Source organism: Bison bison, unplaced genomic scaffold (assembly GCF_000754665.1).
Source record: "Bison bison bison isolate TAMUID 2011002044 unplaced genomic scaffold, Bison_UMD1.0 scf7180017864309, whole genome shotgun sequence".
In the NCBI taxonomy this organism is placed as follows: Eukaryota; Metazoa; Chordata; class Mammalia; order Artiodactyla; family Bovidae; genus Bison; species Bison bison.
The window spans coordinates 1,153,489-1,171,620 of NW_011494881.1; the positions used below are offsets into that span (position 1 = coordinate 1,153,489).

The following is an 18,132-nucleotide window of genomic DNA, read 5'->3' on the forward strand; positions in this document are numbered from 1 at the left end:
GTTATAGATTTGGGGGCAGAAAATACCTTCATCTAAGATAGTGGTGCTTTCTCAGAAGAACTGTGAAATTTTATGGCTATCAACAATTTCACAAAGGCAATAGGAAGATCCCCAAGGAAAGATTCTGCTTAGCATGCAGACAAGTAAATCACTAACGGCAACTAATTAACATTTACTGAGCAGTTACTTCCACAGGGTGTAGAGTGCTAAGTGTTTCCAGGAGAGGGAAAGACCTTAAGTGAATGAGCTGTTTGATGTCCACAAAGATGTCCACAATGAGCTGTTTGATGTCCACAAAGCTGTTTGATGTCCACAAAGTGTTTGATGTCCACAAAAAGTGGAGTCAGACAACAGATAAGTTAGGAGTTAGCTGGCAACTATAAGGTGCATTAGTTCTACATACGTAAGAGAAAAGTAGAAGAAATCTCTTGGAGGTGGAGTTATTTTCAATGACCTTCTCTTCCTTTTATCCTTTTTTTCTTTCATTAACATATAGAAGGAGGGCCAAGAGAAGATTTGCACTAAAGATACTGGATTGAAAGCCAGCATACATATGGTAGGTAATTCAAACCAAGGAGGTGAACAGAATGATATAGAGGGACATTCACAGTGAGATGTCCATGAATAAAATCTTAGAAAATATTACCACTTATGAGTAATTTGGGCATGTTGGATAGATGAAAGAGTAGGACCTTAAAAAGAGACTGACATGATGGCCATGCAACACAGATCAAATGATCAACAGTCAAAAGGGATACTTTCAAATAAATTTGTTTCAATGCCCTACAAATGAACTTATCCTACCAAACACAACTGTAATACCTACATTATAGATATGTTGAATCTCTTTTTCTATGTATTTGATTTCATTCAATTCAACAAGTATTTCTGAACACATTTCCCCTGAATTTCTACCAAGAACTAGATATTGTGAGAAATGTCAAGTTGGAAACACAGGATTCCTGATAATCTAATGGAGGAGAAAGTGCCATTAAATATTATAATAAAGGAAAATCAAGAGACTGACAGGAATTTCAAGAAGATAAAATGGTTCAGAATTGTATTTTTTTTTAAATTTTATTTTATTTTTAAACTTTACAATATTGTATTAGTTTTGCCAAATATCGAAATGAATCCACCACAGGTATACCTGTGTTCCCCATCCTGAACACTCCTCCCTCCTCCCTCCCCATACCCTCCCTCTGGGTCGTCCCATTGCACCAGCCCCAAGCATCTAGTATCGTGCATCAAACCTGGACTGGAGACTCGTTTCATACATGATATTATACATGTTTCAATGCCATTCTCCCAAATCTCCCCACCCTCTCCCTCTCCCACAGAGTCCATAAGACTGATCTATACATCAGTGTCTCTTTTGCTGTCTCGTACACAGGGTTATTGTTACCATCTTTCTAAATTCTATATATATGTGTTAGTATACTGTATTGGTGTTTTTCTTTCTGGCTTACTTCACTCTGTATAATAGGTTCCAGTTTCATCTATCTCATTAGAACTGAATCAAATGTATTCTTTTTAATGGCTGAGTAATACTCCATTGTGTATATGTACCACTGCTTTCTTATCCATTCATCTGCTGATGGGCATCTAGGTTGCTTCCATGTCCTGGCTATTATAAACAGTGCTGCGATGAACATTGGGGTACACGTGTCTCTTTCCCTTCTGGTTTCCTCAGTGTCTATGCCCAGCAGTGGGGTTGCTGGATCATAAGGCAGTTCTATTTCCAGTTTTTTTAAGGAATCTCCACACTGTTCTCCATAGTGGCTGTACTAGTTTGCATTCCCACCCACAGTGTAAGAGGGTTCCCTTTTCTCCACATCCTCTCCAGCATTTATTGCTTGTAGACTCTTGGATCGCAGCCATTCTGACTGGCATGAAATGGTACCTCATAGTGGTTTTGATTTGCATTTCTCTGATAATGAGTGATGTTGAGCATCTTTTCATGTGTTTGTTAGCCATCTGTATGTCTTCTTTGGAGAAATGTCTATTTAGTTCTTTGGCCCATTTTTTGATTGGGTCATTTATTTTTCTGGAGTTGAGCTGTAGGAGTTGCTTGTATATTTTTGAGATTAGTTGTTTGTCAGTTGCTTCATTTGCTATTATTTTCTCCCATTCTGAAGGCTGCCTTTTCACCTTGCTAATAGTTTCCTTTGTTGTGCAGAAGATTTTAAGTTTAATTAGGTCCCATTTGTTTATTTTTGCTTTTATTTCCAATATTCTGGGAGAAAATTACTAGAACTAATCAATGATTATAGTAAAGTTGCAGGATATAAAATCAACACACAGAAATCCCTTGCATTCCTATACACTAATAATAAACTCAGAAAGTCAGACTGAGATTGTCCTCCTATGCTTTAAAAAATTACATTTTGATGTATTACCATATAAAAATTGATAGTAATACAAATAACTGTTGTCTTAGATTGTGCCAATCTGTGTAAATACTTGAATAACTACAGCAATCTCCTTCCAGGACGGATATATTTGCTCTGGTCTGCATCTTTCCTCAGTGAAACCACACTGTCTTTCCTTCATTTTAAAGATATTTACTTCCCTGTCCTTTTTTCATTATTGTTTCTTCGAGTTTCCAACTAATTTCCTCTGCTACTCATTCCATCCAGCACCTCATATACAAATATTAAAATATCTATAGAGTTGCAGTTTGATGTATAGCTGATTTACTATTAATTAAATAATAAATTCTTTGATTAATTTTTTTAGACTAAACCAAATTTGTTGTTGTTCAGTGACTTAGTCATGTCTGACTCTTTGCCACCACATGGACTGCCACAGCTCAGGTTTCCCTATCCCTCACCATCTCCCGGAGTTTTCTCAAACTCACATCCACTGAGTCAGTGATGCCATCCAACCATCTTGTCTTCTGTTGTTCCCTTCTCCTTCTGCAATCAATGCTTCCCAGCATCAGGGGCTTTTCCAATGAGTCAACTCTGTGCATCAGATGGCCAGAGTATTGCAGCTTCAGCATCCGTCTTTCTAATGAATATTCAGGGTTGATTTCCTTTAGGACTGGCAGGTTTGTTCTCCTTGCAGTCCAAGGGACTCTCAAGAGTCTTCTCCAACACCACAGTTCAAAAGCATCAATTCTTTAACGTTCAGCCTTCTTTATGGTCCAACATCTCACATGACTATATAGTTTTGGAAAAACTATAGCTTTGACTCTACAGACCTTTGTTGGCAAAGTATGTCTCTGCTTCTTAATACACTATCTAGGTTTGTCACAACTTTTCTTCCAAGGAGCAAGAGTTTTAACTTCATGGCTGCAGTCACTATCTGCAGTGATTTTGGACCCCAGGATAATAAAATCTGTCACTGTTTTCATTGTTGCCCCATCTATTTGCCATGAAGTAATGGGACTGGATGCCATGATCTTAGTTTTTTGAATGTTGAGTTTTAAGCCAGCTTTTTCACTCTCCTCTTTCATTTTCATCAAGAGGCTGTTAGTTCCTCTTTGCTCTCTGCCATAAGGGTGGTGTCATCTGCATAACTGAGGTTACTGATATTTCTTTCTGCAATCTTGACTCTAACTTGTGCTTCATCCAGCCCAGCATTTCACATGTACTCTGCACATAAGTTAAATAAGCAGCATAACAATATACAGCCTTGACGTGCTCCTTTTCCAATTTGGAACCTGTCCGTTGTTCCATGTCCGGTTCTGTTACTTCAGAACACATTTTTTGCTTTTTTTCTAAGTCATGTTGCTAACTACATAATATGATAAATGAGAAAAAGGGTACCACATATTATATTCAGTAGAACAAGACAGAACTGGAAAATATGCTTTCAAATAAGTTCTGTGCCAATGTTTTCATGATTCTGTTGGAAAATGGCTAAAATTACCTGATACAAGATATTACCATGCATAATGAGCAAAATGAAACTTCAGTATTTGTATATTCATTCAATGTAACAAATTCATCTTGAGTTATCTATCTAAGGGCAAAGCACCATTTGAGGCAATTTGGGGAATACTAGAATGACTGAGATGGGGTAACTTAGGGAGGAAGTGAGACAGAGATTGATGAGTATCTTACAGGAAGTGCAAACAAATAAAAAACAATTGACTGTCATGGTTAAGGAGGTTTCTATAAGGATGTGACATATATAATTCATTTTAAAAACTGATTAGGATGTTAAGAGTTGGAGCTGGCAAACATCATATTCTAGGAATAGAGATTATCACGAGCAAAGAAAATAGATCCTCCCGAATCACAAGCATCTGATGTGACTGGAATATGGTGCTAAAGATTGAAATAGGATTTCCTTAGGCAGAATGGAAATAGTGAAAGGTATTTGAGGTAAAAAGAACAAAATTCAGACTGAAAGATTAAAAGATGACAGAAGGAAATGGCCGGAAAATGGTGATTTGTGTTAGACGTGAGAGATACCCTTAAGGTATAGCACGCAGTCAGCAGGCAGGGGGACATCTTTTTCGAAAGCACCTTCACCCCACGCAAACAACAAACAGCACAATTAATGAAACCAACCCACCCTTTTCTCACCAGATCATCTCTCTTACTAATTTCTGATCATTTACCCTCACATTCATAGCTATGATTACAGACTACATTAGAGGCCTTTGGTGCTTTACATGTCACCACTGGACCAGTCTCTGATTCCAGCTGTTATTCCTGGGGACAGTTCTATGTCCTCCAAAGACATCCCACCTCAAGTGTATTCCATGCTTCATTCTGTTATTCCTTCTCAGGGCCTGCTCCAAGTCTCTAGGAGATTCTCAGGTCAAGCACAAATAGCCTGCAAGTTCTGGAAACTCAACACCACTAGAAGTGACCCTCATCCAATGGGGATGGGAGCCACTGGATAAAATTCTCAGCTTCCATCTACTGATCAGACAATTCTGGGAGACATTCTGTCCCTTCTCAGAGGTCCTTAAGCAACTGATGCCTATAGTGACAACCTCAATAATATATTGGTTCCTCCTTTCCTGCCTGTTCTTTTATGCTTGAGGTTCTTTTACACTTGCTGCTAGTAATTACCTCTCAAATACATGACCTGAATAAAGGCCTCAGTCTTTGGATCTGCTTTCAGGAGAATCCAATACAAAGTGGACTCATGCATCTGGTGTTAGTGCTGTTTGCTCACATAGCAAGTAACAGACTCTGATGTCTTACATAACTGCCCATTGATGATCACACTTTGCCACTTTTTGCAAAACACTCAGTTTAATTCTGCCATCTCCTGTATTATGGCTAGCTGTGAAAGAGGACATGAGATAAAACTATAAATGAACATGGGACAAGCTATGGAAGACACTGAAAGCTATGATAAGAAATTTCCTTTATATGTTCTGACATATTTATAGGAAATTTTTTCATTGAAATTGTACAGTCATCAATATCCATGTGTAATAACTAAGTAGGATCTATCTTGTTTATTTCTATACTATTTTCCTACCGAGTGAAACAATTCATTCCTTTCATTTGGGTGAAAAAACTTTAAAGAAGAATCCAACAAGCCAGTGTGAAAATAGGACAATCTTAGAAGCCACAGCACTTAAATATGAAGTTAGTGAGAGGACAATAGGAGTTAGTTTTCAGTAAATATCTGTTTGTGGTCAGAAATGAAACCTGCCAGGCACAAAACTAAATTGAGGGGTTTTCTACCTTTTCTCACTACAGTTTAATAAAAGGCTTTGAGACATCAATTTTTCTATTTCCCACTGATGTAAATGGTATGAGATCTCAAATAAAATACTATATTTCTCTACAATGGAAACCCAAAAGTGGGAGCTATGTCTTAAAACTGTAAGAAAACCCTGCACACACTCACAGCCCTACCAAATAAGGGATGAGAAAAATTGTGAGTAGAAGAGGATTGAAAAGAAAAGAAAGTGTTTTAGAAAAGAATCATCCTCAGAAAACCATGAAACTTATATTTGTGTACATGACTGTCATTTTAAGTCAAGTAGCAAAATATGACTTTTAAACTCAATTAACATAGGAACTATGTTATATAATAATAATGCAATAATTAATTCAGCATATACACTCTGTGTCAGCTTAATGAGATGTGTTTCTTATGGATACTTATTATTTGATGAAGAGAATGATAAGGAGGAGGTATAAGAACCTACATATATTTTTATGAGTAGGCCCTGGTACTCCCAACAAAATTCTAAAAGAGATGGGAATACCAGACCACTTGAGCTGTCTCCTGAGAAATCTGTATGCAGGTCAAGAAGCAACAGTAAGAACCGGATATGGAACAACAGACTGGTTCCAAATTGGGAAAGGAGTACATCAAGGCTGTATATTGTCACCCTGCTTATTTAATTTATATGCAGAGTACATCATGAGAAATGCTGGGCTGGATGAAGCACAAACTGGAATCAAGATTTCTGGGAGAAATATTAATAACCTCCAATACACAGATGACACCACCCTTATGGCAGAAAGTTGAAGAGGAACTAAAGAGCCTCTTGATGAAAGTGAAAAAGGAAAGTGAAACAGTCTGCTTAAAACTCAACATTCAGAAAACTAAGATCATGGCACCCACTCCCATCACTTCATGGCAAATAGATGTGGAAACAATGGAAACAGTGACAGACTAACTTTTGGGCTCCAAAATCACCGCAGATGGTGACTGCAGCCATGAAATTAAAAGATGCATGTTCCTTTTAAGAAAAGTTATGACCAACCTAGACAGAATATTAAAAAGCAGAGACATTGCCAACAAAGGTCCGTCTGTCAAAGCTATGGTTTTTTCCAGTAGTCATGTATGGATGTGAGAGTTTGACTATAAAGAAGCTGAGCATTGAAGAACTGATGCTTTTGAACTGTGGTGTTGGAGAAGCCTCTTGAGAGTCCCTTGGACTGCAAGGAGATCCAACCAGTCCATCCTAAAGGAAATCAGTCCTGAATATTCATTGGAAGGACTGATGCTGAAGCTGAAACTCCAATACTTTGGTCACCTGATGCAAAAAACTGACTCATTACAAAAAATCCTGATGCAGGGAAAGATTGAGGGTAGTAGGAGAAGGGGACGACAGAGGATGAGATGGTTGGATGGCATCACCGACTCTATGGACATGAGTTTGAGTAGGCTCTAGGAGTTGGTAACGGACAGGGAAGCCTGGCGTGCTGCAGTCCATGGGGTCGCAAACAGAACAACTGAGTGACTGAGCTGAACTGAACTCCCAACAAGGAGAAGAGATGACTATAGCAGTTCAAAAATTCAGCAACTATAGAATCAATCAAACTGTTTTGTTTGTTTTCACTAGAACCCTATTTTATTCGACATATCTTGTCTTTATTTTTGCATTAATGAAACAGTTATTTCTCAATATATTAATATATGAAAAAATAATCCACCTTTGGTGAAATCCAGTATCTGTTTCACTCTGCACAATTCAGTAGAAGTGGAGTAGATTTGATTTAGTTTTTTTAATGAAGTAAAGAAGGTTTAAAAAAAACTTCCTTATATAGAATTTCAATATGTATGCAGAGCTCAAATAAAGGAGAAAAGAAATTAAAAGAAGAAAATTGAAATGTAAAAACGTGTAAAATACATACTAAGGAAGAAAAAATATTATAATAGTAAATCAGTGTATTATGTACTAAAAGTTCTGACAATCAAAAGGCCATTATCCCTGGCCCCTGAAACAGTGGTCACAAATTTGGTCTGGGATTAGATGGACGTGGGCTGAAACCTCGGCTCTACCTTTTGCTGGGTAAACTGACTCACCTGAGGGATTGAGATAGTAATGCTATGGCATTGTTTATTTTTTTAGGGATAAAATCCAATAATGTAAGTACTAGAGTGGTTAGAGAGCTATGGAAAGCATTTGCTAAATGAGAGATGCTGTTATAACTATCATTTTAAGGATTCAAAATCCATTGTGAAGAAAAAGCCACTAAATAAGAGAAACACAAACAGAATATGGTTATTGCTTTAAAACAACTATCAATGCTATAAGCACTCCAGGAAGAAAAAAAGAGGAATTCTAGCTGATAAAAATGGCAAGGGTTTCATGGCAGAAATAGCATTTATATTAGTTTTAAACATTCTCAATCAATTAGCAGTTGTGTAGGGGATAAGCAGAGCAAGTCAGGCACCCAGTTAAACAATCCGTATTTACAAAGATGTGCATGTGTCTGTAGGTAGAGATGGAAGTGCTGGGAAGTTTGGTGATGAGTAAGTACACCATCCAGGGAAAAGGTTAATGTGCTGGTATGGTGAGGAGGAAAAACTAAGGAAGAAAGCAAAAGGAGAAGGAACATTAAGAATTATGAGAATTAAGTTGGGGCCACATTACAGAGAAGCTAAAACACAATGCCTATGACTTTTTTCTTTGTTCTCTAGTACAATAGCCAATGAAGTCACAGAGCAAGAAAAGACAAATTATTTATTTGAAACAAAAGAACAATAAGTCACATGTAAGACATTTATCTATGTTACCCCAAAATGTATAATCTGCTTCTTCCCAGCTATGTCTAAGCAATCTATCTCATTCACTGCAGATGACATTGATTCTCTGAGCTAAAATGTTTCTGTATCGTCAATGGACAGGTTATGGGTAAACAAATGAATTCAGATGAATCAGCAGAGAGATGGGCTTTATTTTTTTTAACTAAAAACAAACAAACAAACAAAAACCCACAGATCTAGAACAAGAATATTAAATATTCTGAAGAAAAACATTGTAAGGGTAGGGGCTTTCTCCCTCCTGTGTGAAAAGTATATAGAAGATGCTTAAAACCAACTGCTTAACAAATTTTGCAAGAAGAAGAGGTGGAGATGACTCATGTTGCTTAGCTTTTATTATTGCCACAAGCATAAACATCACAATGGAAAATGAAGTTCTTTGGGAGGCAAGCAAGGATACTGAGAAAAAAATCATACAACTGCCTCAACTCACATTGAAGACCATGAATGTCTCCAAAGACAGCTCCTAACAATTCCATTTTCCTATATACACACTCCACTTTTCCCGTAAGAGGATGTTTTTGCTTGTCCCTGACGACCTAGAACACAATTTGTAGTATTCTGATCAATAGAATGTGGAGGAAACAATATCCTGGTGACTTTCGAGCTCAGGCATTAAGAGGGCCTGCAACTTCCATCTTTCTTCTCTTGGATCCTTGAATCAATATGTAAGAAATCCAGACTTCCCTGCTAGAGAGAGAAGCCACATGAATGGGGACTTAGGAGATTAGACACCACATGGAGAGAGGGAAAAAGAAGAAGCACTGATGTCTCAAATACTGAGCCCTGAATCCAGAAATCATTTTAACTACCAGTACATGGCAGACTGCAAGTGAAAATACTATAGAAATGGACCCCCTGACATTCCCACCCAGCCAATCCATGGAATCATGAAACAATAACGTGACTATTATTCGTGGTGCTTTGTTAAACAGCAATATTAACCAAAATAATAATAATAATAAGATGTGGACCTGTGAAACCACAGGAAATGTCCATAACTCTGAGACATAGCAGTTCTCTATTAGCCTACTATTACATCCTCTTACTATGAAGTATTAATAACCCCCACGCTCTTTCCCTATCTCACTGATGATGTGGGGTTGAAATCAAAGTATGATTTTGAGACACAATATAAGATTTCTGGTTAAATTTGAATTTCAGATAAACACAGCTTTTTAAAAATATATATACAATTATGTTCCCATGCAATATTTGTTTGCTGTTAATCTGAAATTCAAATTTAACTGGGCATCCTGTACTTTGATTTGCTAAATCTGGTAATCCTACACACAAAGGATTGCTTTATCTTAACTTTTTTTTTTTTTTTTTTTAAGAGAAATAATGATTCCAAAAGCTTTGGAGGTATAAATGTACATCAATTCTTTGTGCATAACATTGTTGAAGGCAGTCCAGAGATACCGGAATGAAAGACACAGTTGTTAATAGCTCATAGTAACAACTTTTTCAAGTTCTGGGAAGAGCAGATGGGGTAGAATCATGAAGGTAGAGAATGAAAATTACACAACTAACCAGGAGGATAGTCGTGGGGGGTGAGAATTCCTGAGTTGGGTGTAGGTTATGGCTGTGTATTGGTTCAGTGCTCCTTCCTCAGGAAGGTTGCCTCACCATAATAGCCTGCTTTCTCATCTGCATCTTAAGACAGGTTGTGCTAAGTTCCTTTCAGCTCTTAAACATTCCATGATTTTAAGTGCTGATAGTAGAAAAAGGATTTGCATTCAGGTCAAAAAGTTGAAAAACTGGAATTTCCCAAGCCTTCAAAATTGTGCTTTTACACAGCAAATATTACCTGGTTGAGGTAATATTAACAAATATTAACAAATCCCTATTTGTTCTATTTCCAAATTGTTCAGGCCATTTTACTAAATCTTGCCCACTAAACCACAATAATATATTGTATTAAAAGCTTATGGGTGAAAAGTTTTTACCCTTCTTTTATAAGTTAATGGTGACCAAGATAAAGCTGTATGTGCAAAAGAACTCCAGTTATTAAATAGTGGAAAGGAACAGAAAGCAAAAGTCTTTAAAAATAGCTAAGTCTTCATATTTCTGGAGGAAAAAAATATAACTTGTGGCATACTGTTATACTTAATAAATCCTTTCTAATCCTATATTCCTGATAACCTAAGGTTAAAAGGAGCCTTAAACAGGAACTAATTTCTGAAGCATCCTGAAGACTTAGAAGGGGAAATTGGCAGGGTCTCCAAAGGACTAGCTGTTTCCTCTAAGCATTTGGATAATAAACTCAGCTTTTAATCTAATATAATCAATTTACCAACAGTCTCTAAAAATTTACTATGTACCAGGCACTTGGAGACATTTCATTTCAACCTCATAGCCCTATCATGTATTATTAATTCCATTTTCTGGGTCTGGAGAGGCTTAGAAAGGTGAAATCTGTTCCTGAGATCTCATAACTGATGACAGCAGGGCCAGTATTTGAATGTAACCCTGCCTGATATTGTCACTTTTTCTACTTTATGTTTGCCACAAAAATGGGTGAGTTATGTAAATGTGGAAAGTATATATTCACTGTTCTTGCTCTGTGTTCTAAATTAATTTAAAAAGAAAAAAAAAAAAAAAAAGGTTCCTTCTACTTGGTGTTTGTCTCCATATCTTTCTCTTCACTCACCTGTCTGCGAAGGTCTCTTGTCTTCTTACACATGTTTTCTATTGCCATATTGAGGGTATTACTCCTTTCCTTTTTTCCAGTCTGCAAGGGAGAAAAAAAAAATGGCATAAGCAATGGTATTGAATTACTCTTTATCACTTAGCAATCTGCTTTCTAAATTTCCTGAAAATAACAGCTTGAACATTCAAGAATAGGTCTCGAAACTGCTATGATACTGCTATGATTCATGAGTACTTCACTTAAGAGTAAGTTTGAATGGTGATTAAAGTTCACATTATTTTCTTCTTTAAGCTTCTGTAATATTTTTGATATAGGCTTGGGCTGCATTCAGTGTGGCAGTAGGCAGAGCATTATCTCCAAGAAACCATGATCTTCATTCTTAACAAGTCGACTCTTTAACTGCAAAGCATGCAATTAGCTTAAAAGCATTAGATGCCCAATTTGTCAACTTCTGTGGGAGTTTCTGAAGTCATTTTCGTGGTGTATTGTGTAAGTTATGCAGAGCCATATTGGAGTTTTGCTAAACACTAAATAAAATATGCAGTGCAAATTCATACAATTTGCAAAAGTTGACCACAAATTTAGCTGACAATATTCCAAGAACAAAGTGTTTCAAGTGAAAACTGGACGCTGTTTTTGGCTCTTTGGGATAATTTGTGCAACACCTTCTTCTCCTTTAAGCGGAACAGTTCTATTATATCCTTAACCTAAATCTTTAGGCTATTAAGCACATAGAGAGTCACCTTGGTTGGTATTTTCTACATATTACTTTTGTGGGAGACAACTGAATTGAATCTAATCATACTTTTCTAGTGATATCTTATATAAAAGAGATTGAAAAAAATCATTATGTGATTCACCTCTAGGAATATTGCTACTATTTAAAATTACAAACTGAAAGAGCTCTTGACAGGAGACCTTGAAAAGCCGGAAAGCAAGTTTAAGCAGCTGATAACTGAAGGAGTTTACATCATGGATGGTACGAAAGGGCATTGAGAGGAAGCACAGAACATTAGGCAACGTGCCATACACTGCTCCCAGTGACTGAACTCATATATGAATCCATATTTCCAAGTGGAAAGACTCCTTTATAAGAAGTTCAAGACCATCTATACTCTACCCATATCTGTGTTTTTAGTCCAATCTTCTGCCACATCGTTTTAAGTCCTATTTTTTACAGAAACAATATTTCTATACATTTCTCTCTCTTCTCCCAAGTTCTTACATATATCTTTGATTGCAGCAAGTGTCTCCCCAAATCATTTTCTATTAAAATCCTACCTGTTTCATAATGGTTTCCACTCAGTGTTACCCCCCAACACCTGTGCTCAAAAGTAAGCCCTCACCTCTCCTTGTTCTGATAAAATGTTCTGATAGCATTTTAAAAACTTCCCAAAATGCTCATTTTGTTTCTGTATAGGTCAATAACCTTTACAATAATGTTAGAATCTTGATGTTGGCAAGTGTATCTTTTTTTTTTAATTCCTAAAAGTAACTTGTATAGAATTTATTAAATAGTATTGGCTAATTTATAAATAAACAACTTGATTCAAAACACAACATAGTTTTTTTAAGAACCTACTATAAGAGATTTTAGCATCTGCTCATCAAGGCACAACTAAAATCCTCTGTTAACCAAGGTTGCTGGTACCCATGTAAACCTCAAGTAGATTTGGTTTTGCTTAGCAGTAACATTATTGATATTTATGATTCAAAAGCACCATCATTTAAGCCCCTTCAGTACACAGAAAGTTATGGGGCATCCACAGACCAGTCTACTAAATTCCAGTAACAATGCTCAAGCACTATGATAGCCAACAATTGACCCCACACATCTCCAGATACCTCATGGGGGAAACACAGAGGATGGGTTACTAAGTCCTTTACCACATTTTATTTTTGAGAGTGAGTATGCAGTGTGTGCATGATGGAGACTGTCTCCAGTGAATGAAGTGGGGAAAGGAAGAAGGGAGAAGTAGGAGAGATAAATAAAATTCTAAATGTCAGAGCAATAAGGCCACGGTGGCAATTACTTGGATTGCCACCAGTACAGTAGGCTATAAGACAGTTTCAATTTTACCTAAAGAATCTATCCCTTATCCTCTAGTTTAATGCAATGCTAGCTCTTGATTATCTCTTTCCATGTCACAAAAGCAGAGACTCTCAATCAGAGGAAGGAATAAGACAGACCAAGAGACACCTCCCACCCCCAACACACACAGGCATCAGGAATAACACGAAAGATTTCTGTGGTGTTGGTCATAAAAGCTCACTAGTTTCTGTGATATGATTCATCAGAACAACTAAAAGATGTCAGATTTCTCAGAGTTAACAGCAACGACATAGAAAACTTTCATAAAGGATGACAGTGGGTGACAGCATAAGGAGATTAAATAAGGACTATAAAGATGATTTCCCAATTTCTCCTCAGAGTTTCACCTTAGTTTAAAAGGTTTAATTGGGTCAAAGACATTTTGTTCTCCAGATAATAAAAAACAGTCACTACAATTTCAAGAAATATAAAGCTTTCCTTTCTCTCATCCCTGTGTTTCCATCCCCCTCCTCCACATTTCTTCTCTTTCACCCCCCAGCTTTTTATTGGGTCCTTGCTCTGTTTATACAGATTTATTTGGCTCAGTCAAGCTATTTTATGCCTCTTTAATCCTTTTGCATGGCATAAAAATAAATAAAGCAAGAAGAAATAGCCCCATCCTACTTAAAAGCCCTCATTCCTCCTGTTTTCAAAGCCTCAACAAATCATCAAGCAATGAGCTGGGACTGAAGGTGAATTGTGTGTGCTGAGGTAAGGGACCGAAAGGGCAGGATATTAAAACATAATCACAGCTAACAGTCAAGAGCCTGCCTATATTCCCAATGCTCAGAAGAGAAGATGCCCCTCAAAGGAAGCTTTAAGGGAACATTTAGGGTCAGCACAGTCCTACTAATGGAAAAATGTACCACTTACAGTAAAAGGCAAGGAGAAAAACTCAGAAAACACAGCACAGATCAGCACTGTAGAGGGAAAGCAATCATGTTCTTCATTAGTAAATGCACTGCCAGGAAAGACTACCTCAAAAAGAACAGTTTTGAGTACAGACTTCATTCAATGAAACTCCATTATTTTATTACTGAATATAATAGTTTTATTATGAATAGTATAACTTTGTGAATGCTATAATATGAATATTCATAATATTATGAATATTTTGACTGAGCAAAATGAATCTGGATAAACAGAACAAGGACCCAATATAAAGTTGGGGTGCAAGAGAAGAAAGGTAGGGGAGGGGAATGGAAACACAGGAAAGAGAAAAGGGAAACCTGTCCCAATATGATCTAGGCTTATAAATCTTAACTATGAGTCTTCCCGTGAATTCTGCTTAAGCATTGCTCCCATACAACTACCGCAGTCAATTACACTCTCTCATATAGTTTCCTAAAGCTACCTACATATTTGGAAAACATTGCTACGTAAATAAACTCTCCTTGAATTATCTGAGTTTGAGTATTTCATCTGTATCCTGTTTGGGACTCTGGCTAGGGAGACCTTTTAACACTGGATTGTTCAATATGATAGCTAACAGTCATATGTGGCTATTCAAATTAAATAGTATTAAAAATTCGATTCCTCTATTTAAAATGAACAATAGCCACATGTGTCTAGTGGCTTCTGTACTGTACAGCACAGATACCTATCTCTTATCTCAGAAAACTGTATTCAACAGCAGTGTTCCAAAATATACTTTTGTTTTTTCAAGTGTATAATGAGTTCCTACTTTTTCACAATCACCTTTTATTTGAGAATAAAATAATGAGCAAGAAATAAACAAGCAAACAAACCCAACTCTCAAGGTGTATAGCAAAGAAACTAGAGATCTAATTCTGTCCTCTTCTTTGTTCCAAAAATCTTCCCTCTACTCCCATTTCTCATGGAATTAAGAACAAACTTTTGATCACAGTGTTCAAAGTCCCACAGGATCTACTCCCATATTTACTCATCGAACATCAATAAGATACATTAATGAATCTTTTATTTTCTAGACAATACACAATCACAGCTTGGGAACTAAGAGCAGGTGAGTTACAGATAGAACTTTATTTCAAATATACCAGTCTGGCTGGAATTTGAAGAATGTACTGATATTTGAGGAGATTAAAAATAGAGACACACCAAATAATTAGATAATTGCTGCAACAGTCCACAGAAGAGAAGAAAAGGGTGAAAATTAAAGCAGCGGCTGTCATGAAACTGAGCACAACCCTGTGGGTACTGGGCATGGAAGCCTTCTATGTCCTCCATTTCTCATTTGTAGGAAACAGACTTACACTTCCATGAGTTCCAAACAGCAGATTCAAACAGATGCTAATCAAGGAAGGGAGGAGATACATAGACAAGGGAGGAGCAGACAAGAAACAGTCAGTCAGTTCAGTTCAATCACTCAGCATAGTCCGACTCTTTTGACCCCGTGGATTGTAGAATGCCAGGCTTCCCTGTCCATCACCATCTCCCAGACCTTGCTCAAACTCATGTTCATCGAGTCGGTGATGCAATCCAACCATCTCATCCTCTGTCATCCCACCTTCAATCTTCCCAGCAGCAGGGTCTTTTCCAATGAGTTGGTTCTTCTCATCAGGTGGCCGAAGTATTAGAGTTTCAGCTTCAGCATCAGTCCTTCCAATGAATATTCAGGGTTGATTTCCTTTAGGATGGACTTGTTGGATCTCCTTGCAGTCCAAGGGACTCTCAAGAGTCTTCTCCAACACCACAGTTCAAAAGCATCAATAATTCAGTGATCAGCTTTCTTTATAGTCCAATTCTCACATTCATACACGACTACTGGAAAAACCATAGCTTTGACTAGATGGCCCTTTGTCATCAAAATAATGTCTCTGCTTTTTAATATGCTATCTAGGTTTGTCATAGCTTTTCTTCCAAGGAGCAAGAGTCTTTTAATTTCATGGCTACAGTCACCATCTGCAGTGATTTTGGAGCCCAAGAAAATAAAGGCTGTCACTGTTTCCATTGTTTCCCCATCTATTTGCCAGGAAGTAATGGACCAGATGCCATGATCTTAGTTTTGTGAATGTTGAGTTTTTAGCCAGCTTTTTCACTTTCTTCTTTCACTTTCATCAAGGGGCTGTTTAGTTCCTCTTCACTTTCTGCCATAAGGGTGGTGTCATCTGCATATCTGAAGTTATTGATATTTCTCCCAGAAATCTTGATTTCAGCTTGTGCTTTCATCCAGGCTTGCATTTCACATGATGTACTCTGTATATAAGTTAAATACGCAGGGTGACAATATACAGCCTTGACGTACTCTTTTCCAATTTGGAAACAGTCTGCTTTTCCATGTTTGGTTCTAACTGTTGCTTCTTGACCTGCATACAGATTTCTCAGAAGGCAGGTCAGGTGGTCTGGTATTCCCATTTCTTGAAGAATATTCCAGTTTGTTGTCATCTACAGTCAGAAGCTTTGGCATAATCAATGAAGCAGAAGTAGATGCTTTTCTTAAGTTCTGTTGCTTTTTATATGATCCAACATATATTGGCAATTTTATCTATGGCTCCTCTGCCTTTTCTAAATCCAGCTTGAACACCTGGAATTTCACAGTTCAGGTACTGTTGAAGCCTGGCTTGAAGAATTTTGAGCATTTCTTGTTAGCCTGTGAGATGAATGCAATTGTGCAGTAGTTTGAACATTCTTTGGCATTGCCTTTCTTTGAGATTGAAATGAAGCTGACCTTTTCCAGCCCTTGGCCACTGCTGAGTTTTCCAAATGTGCTGGCATATTGAGTGCAGCACTTTCATAGCATCATCTTTTAGGATTTGAAATAGTTCAACTGGATTTCCATCACTTCCACTAGCTTTGTTCATAGTGATGCTTCCTAAGGCCCACTTGACTTCACATTCCAGGATGTCTGGCTCTAGGTGAGTGATCACACCATCATGGTCATGATTATCTAGGTCATGAAGATCTTTTTTCTAAAGTTCTTCTGTGTATTCTTGCCACCTCTTCTTAATATCTTCTGCTTCTGTTAGGTCCATACCATTTCTGTCCTTTATTGTGCCCATCTTTGCATGAAATGTTCCCTTTGTAGCTCTAATTTTCTTGAAGAGATCTCTCATCTTTCCCACAAGAAACAATAGTGCAGTCCTGGGGCAGGGTCCTGGTTCCTCCTCAAGGGATAAACATAATAGTATCTTTCAGGTCTGCAGAACTAAAACCCCCACCAAAGGAAAGATGTTCCAAGAGAATGTCACAGTTTGATAAGCTTAAGAAACTCATCAGGAGACCGCCTGACGCCACGTTAGAGTGCAGGCCCTGCCCACACACTGACCCTCATCAGCAACTCTACCCTTGAACCGTTGCTATAAAAGAAAGAAAAGAAAGAAAGTGAAGTTGTTCAGTTGTGTCCGACTCTTTGAGACCCTGTGGACTGTAACCTACCAGGCTCCTCCATCCATGGGATTCTCCAGGCAAGAATACTGGAGTGGGTTGCCATTTTAACACTTCACCAAATCCTTCAAGGTTGGGACACAATTTTGAGAGGCATGATCCTCTTGTGTTCCCCTCTGCCTGGCAAAGCAATAAAGATATTCTTTCCTATGTTACTCAAAACTCTGCTTCCAAGATTCAGTTCAGCACCAGTGCTCAAAAGCTGAGTTTTCAGTGCCAGTCAGGAAGAAGAAAATAGCCTTACGGACTCTGAATGAGTAACTTGGGCAGGATGATGCAGGCAGATGCTGGAGAGTAAAGAAAAGGAAACAGTATTTCTCACTAGACTGTACAGTCCTTGAGGGAGAGAAACTCTGTACATGTAATTGTCCCTCATATTACCTAGCACAGTGGTTGCACATAGTAAGATCTCAGAGGTTAGTTTTTGAATAAATAGAGGAAAGATGGACTGATCCTTGGCAAATCCCATAATATTTCTAGACCTTAATTTCCACACCCATCAAATGAAGATTTGCCCCAAATTGTTCCCATATTCCAACTT

General features: G+C 37.6%; 1 protein-coding gene across 1 annotated transcript in view; it reads right to left on the bottom strand.

The window, feature by feature from the left end:
• CTNNA3 (catenin (cadherin-associated protein), alpha 3) overlaps positions 1-18,132 on the bottom strand; it is a 1,923,005-nt gene that overhangs the window by 915,303 nt on the left and 989,570 nt on the right. The window contains exon 8 of the mRNA XM_010852148.1: positions 11,135-11,215. Coding sequence (XP_010850450.1) covers positions 11,135-11,215 — 81 coding nt within the window. The remainder of the gene's footprint in view (positions 1-11,134; positions 11,216-18,132) is intronic.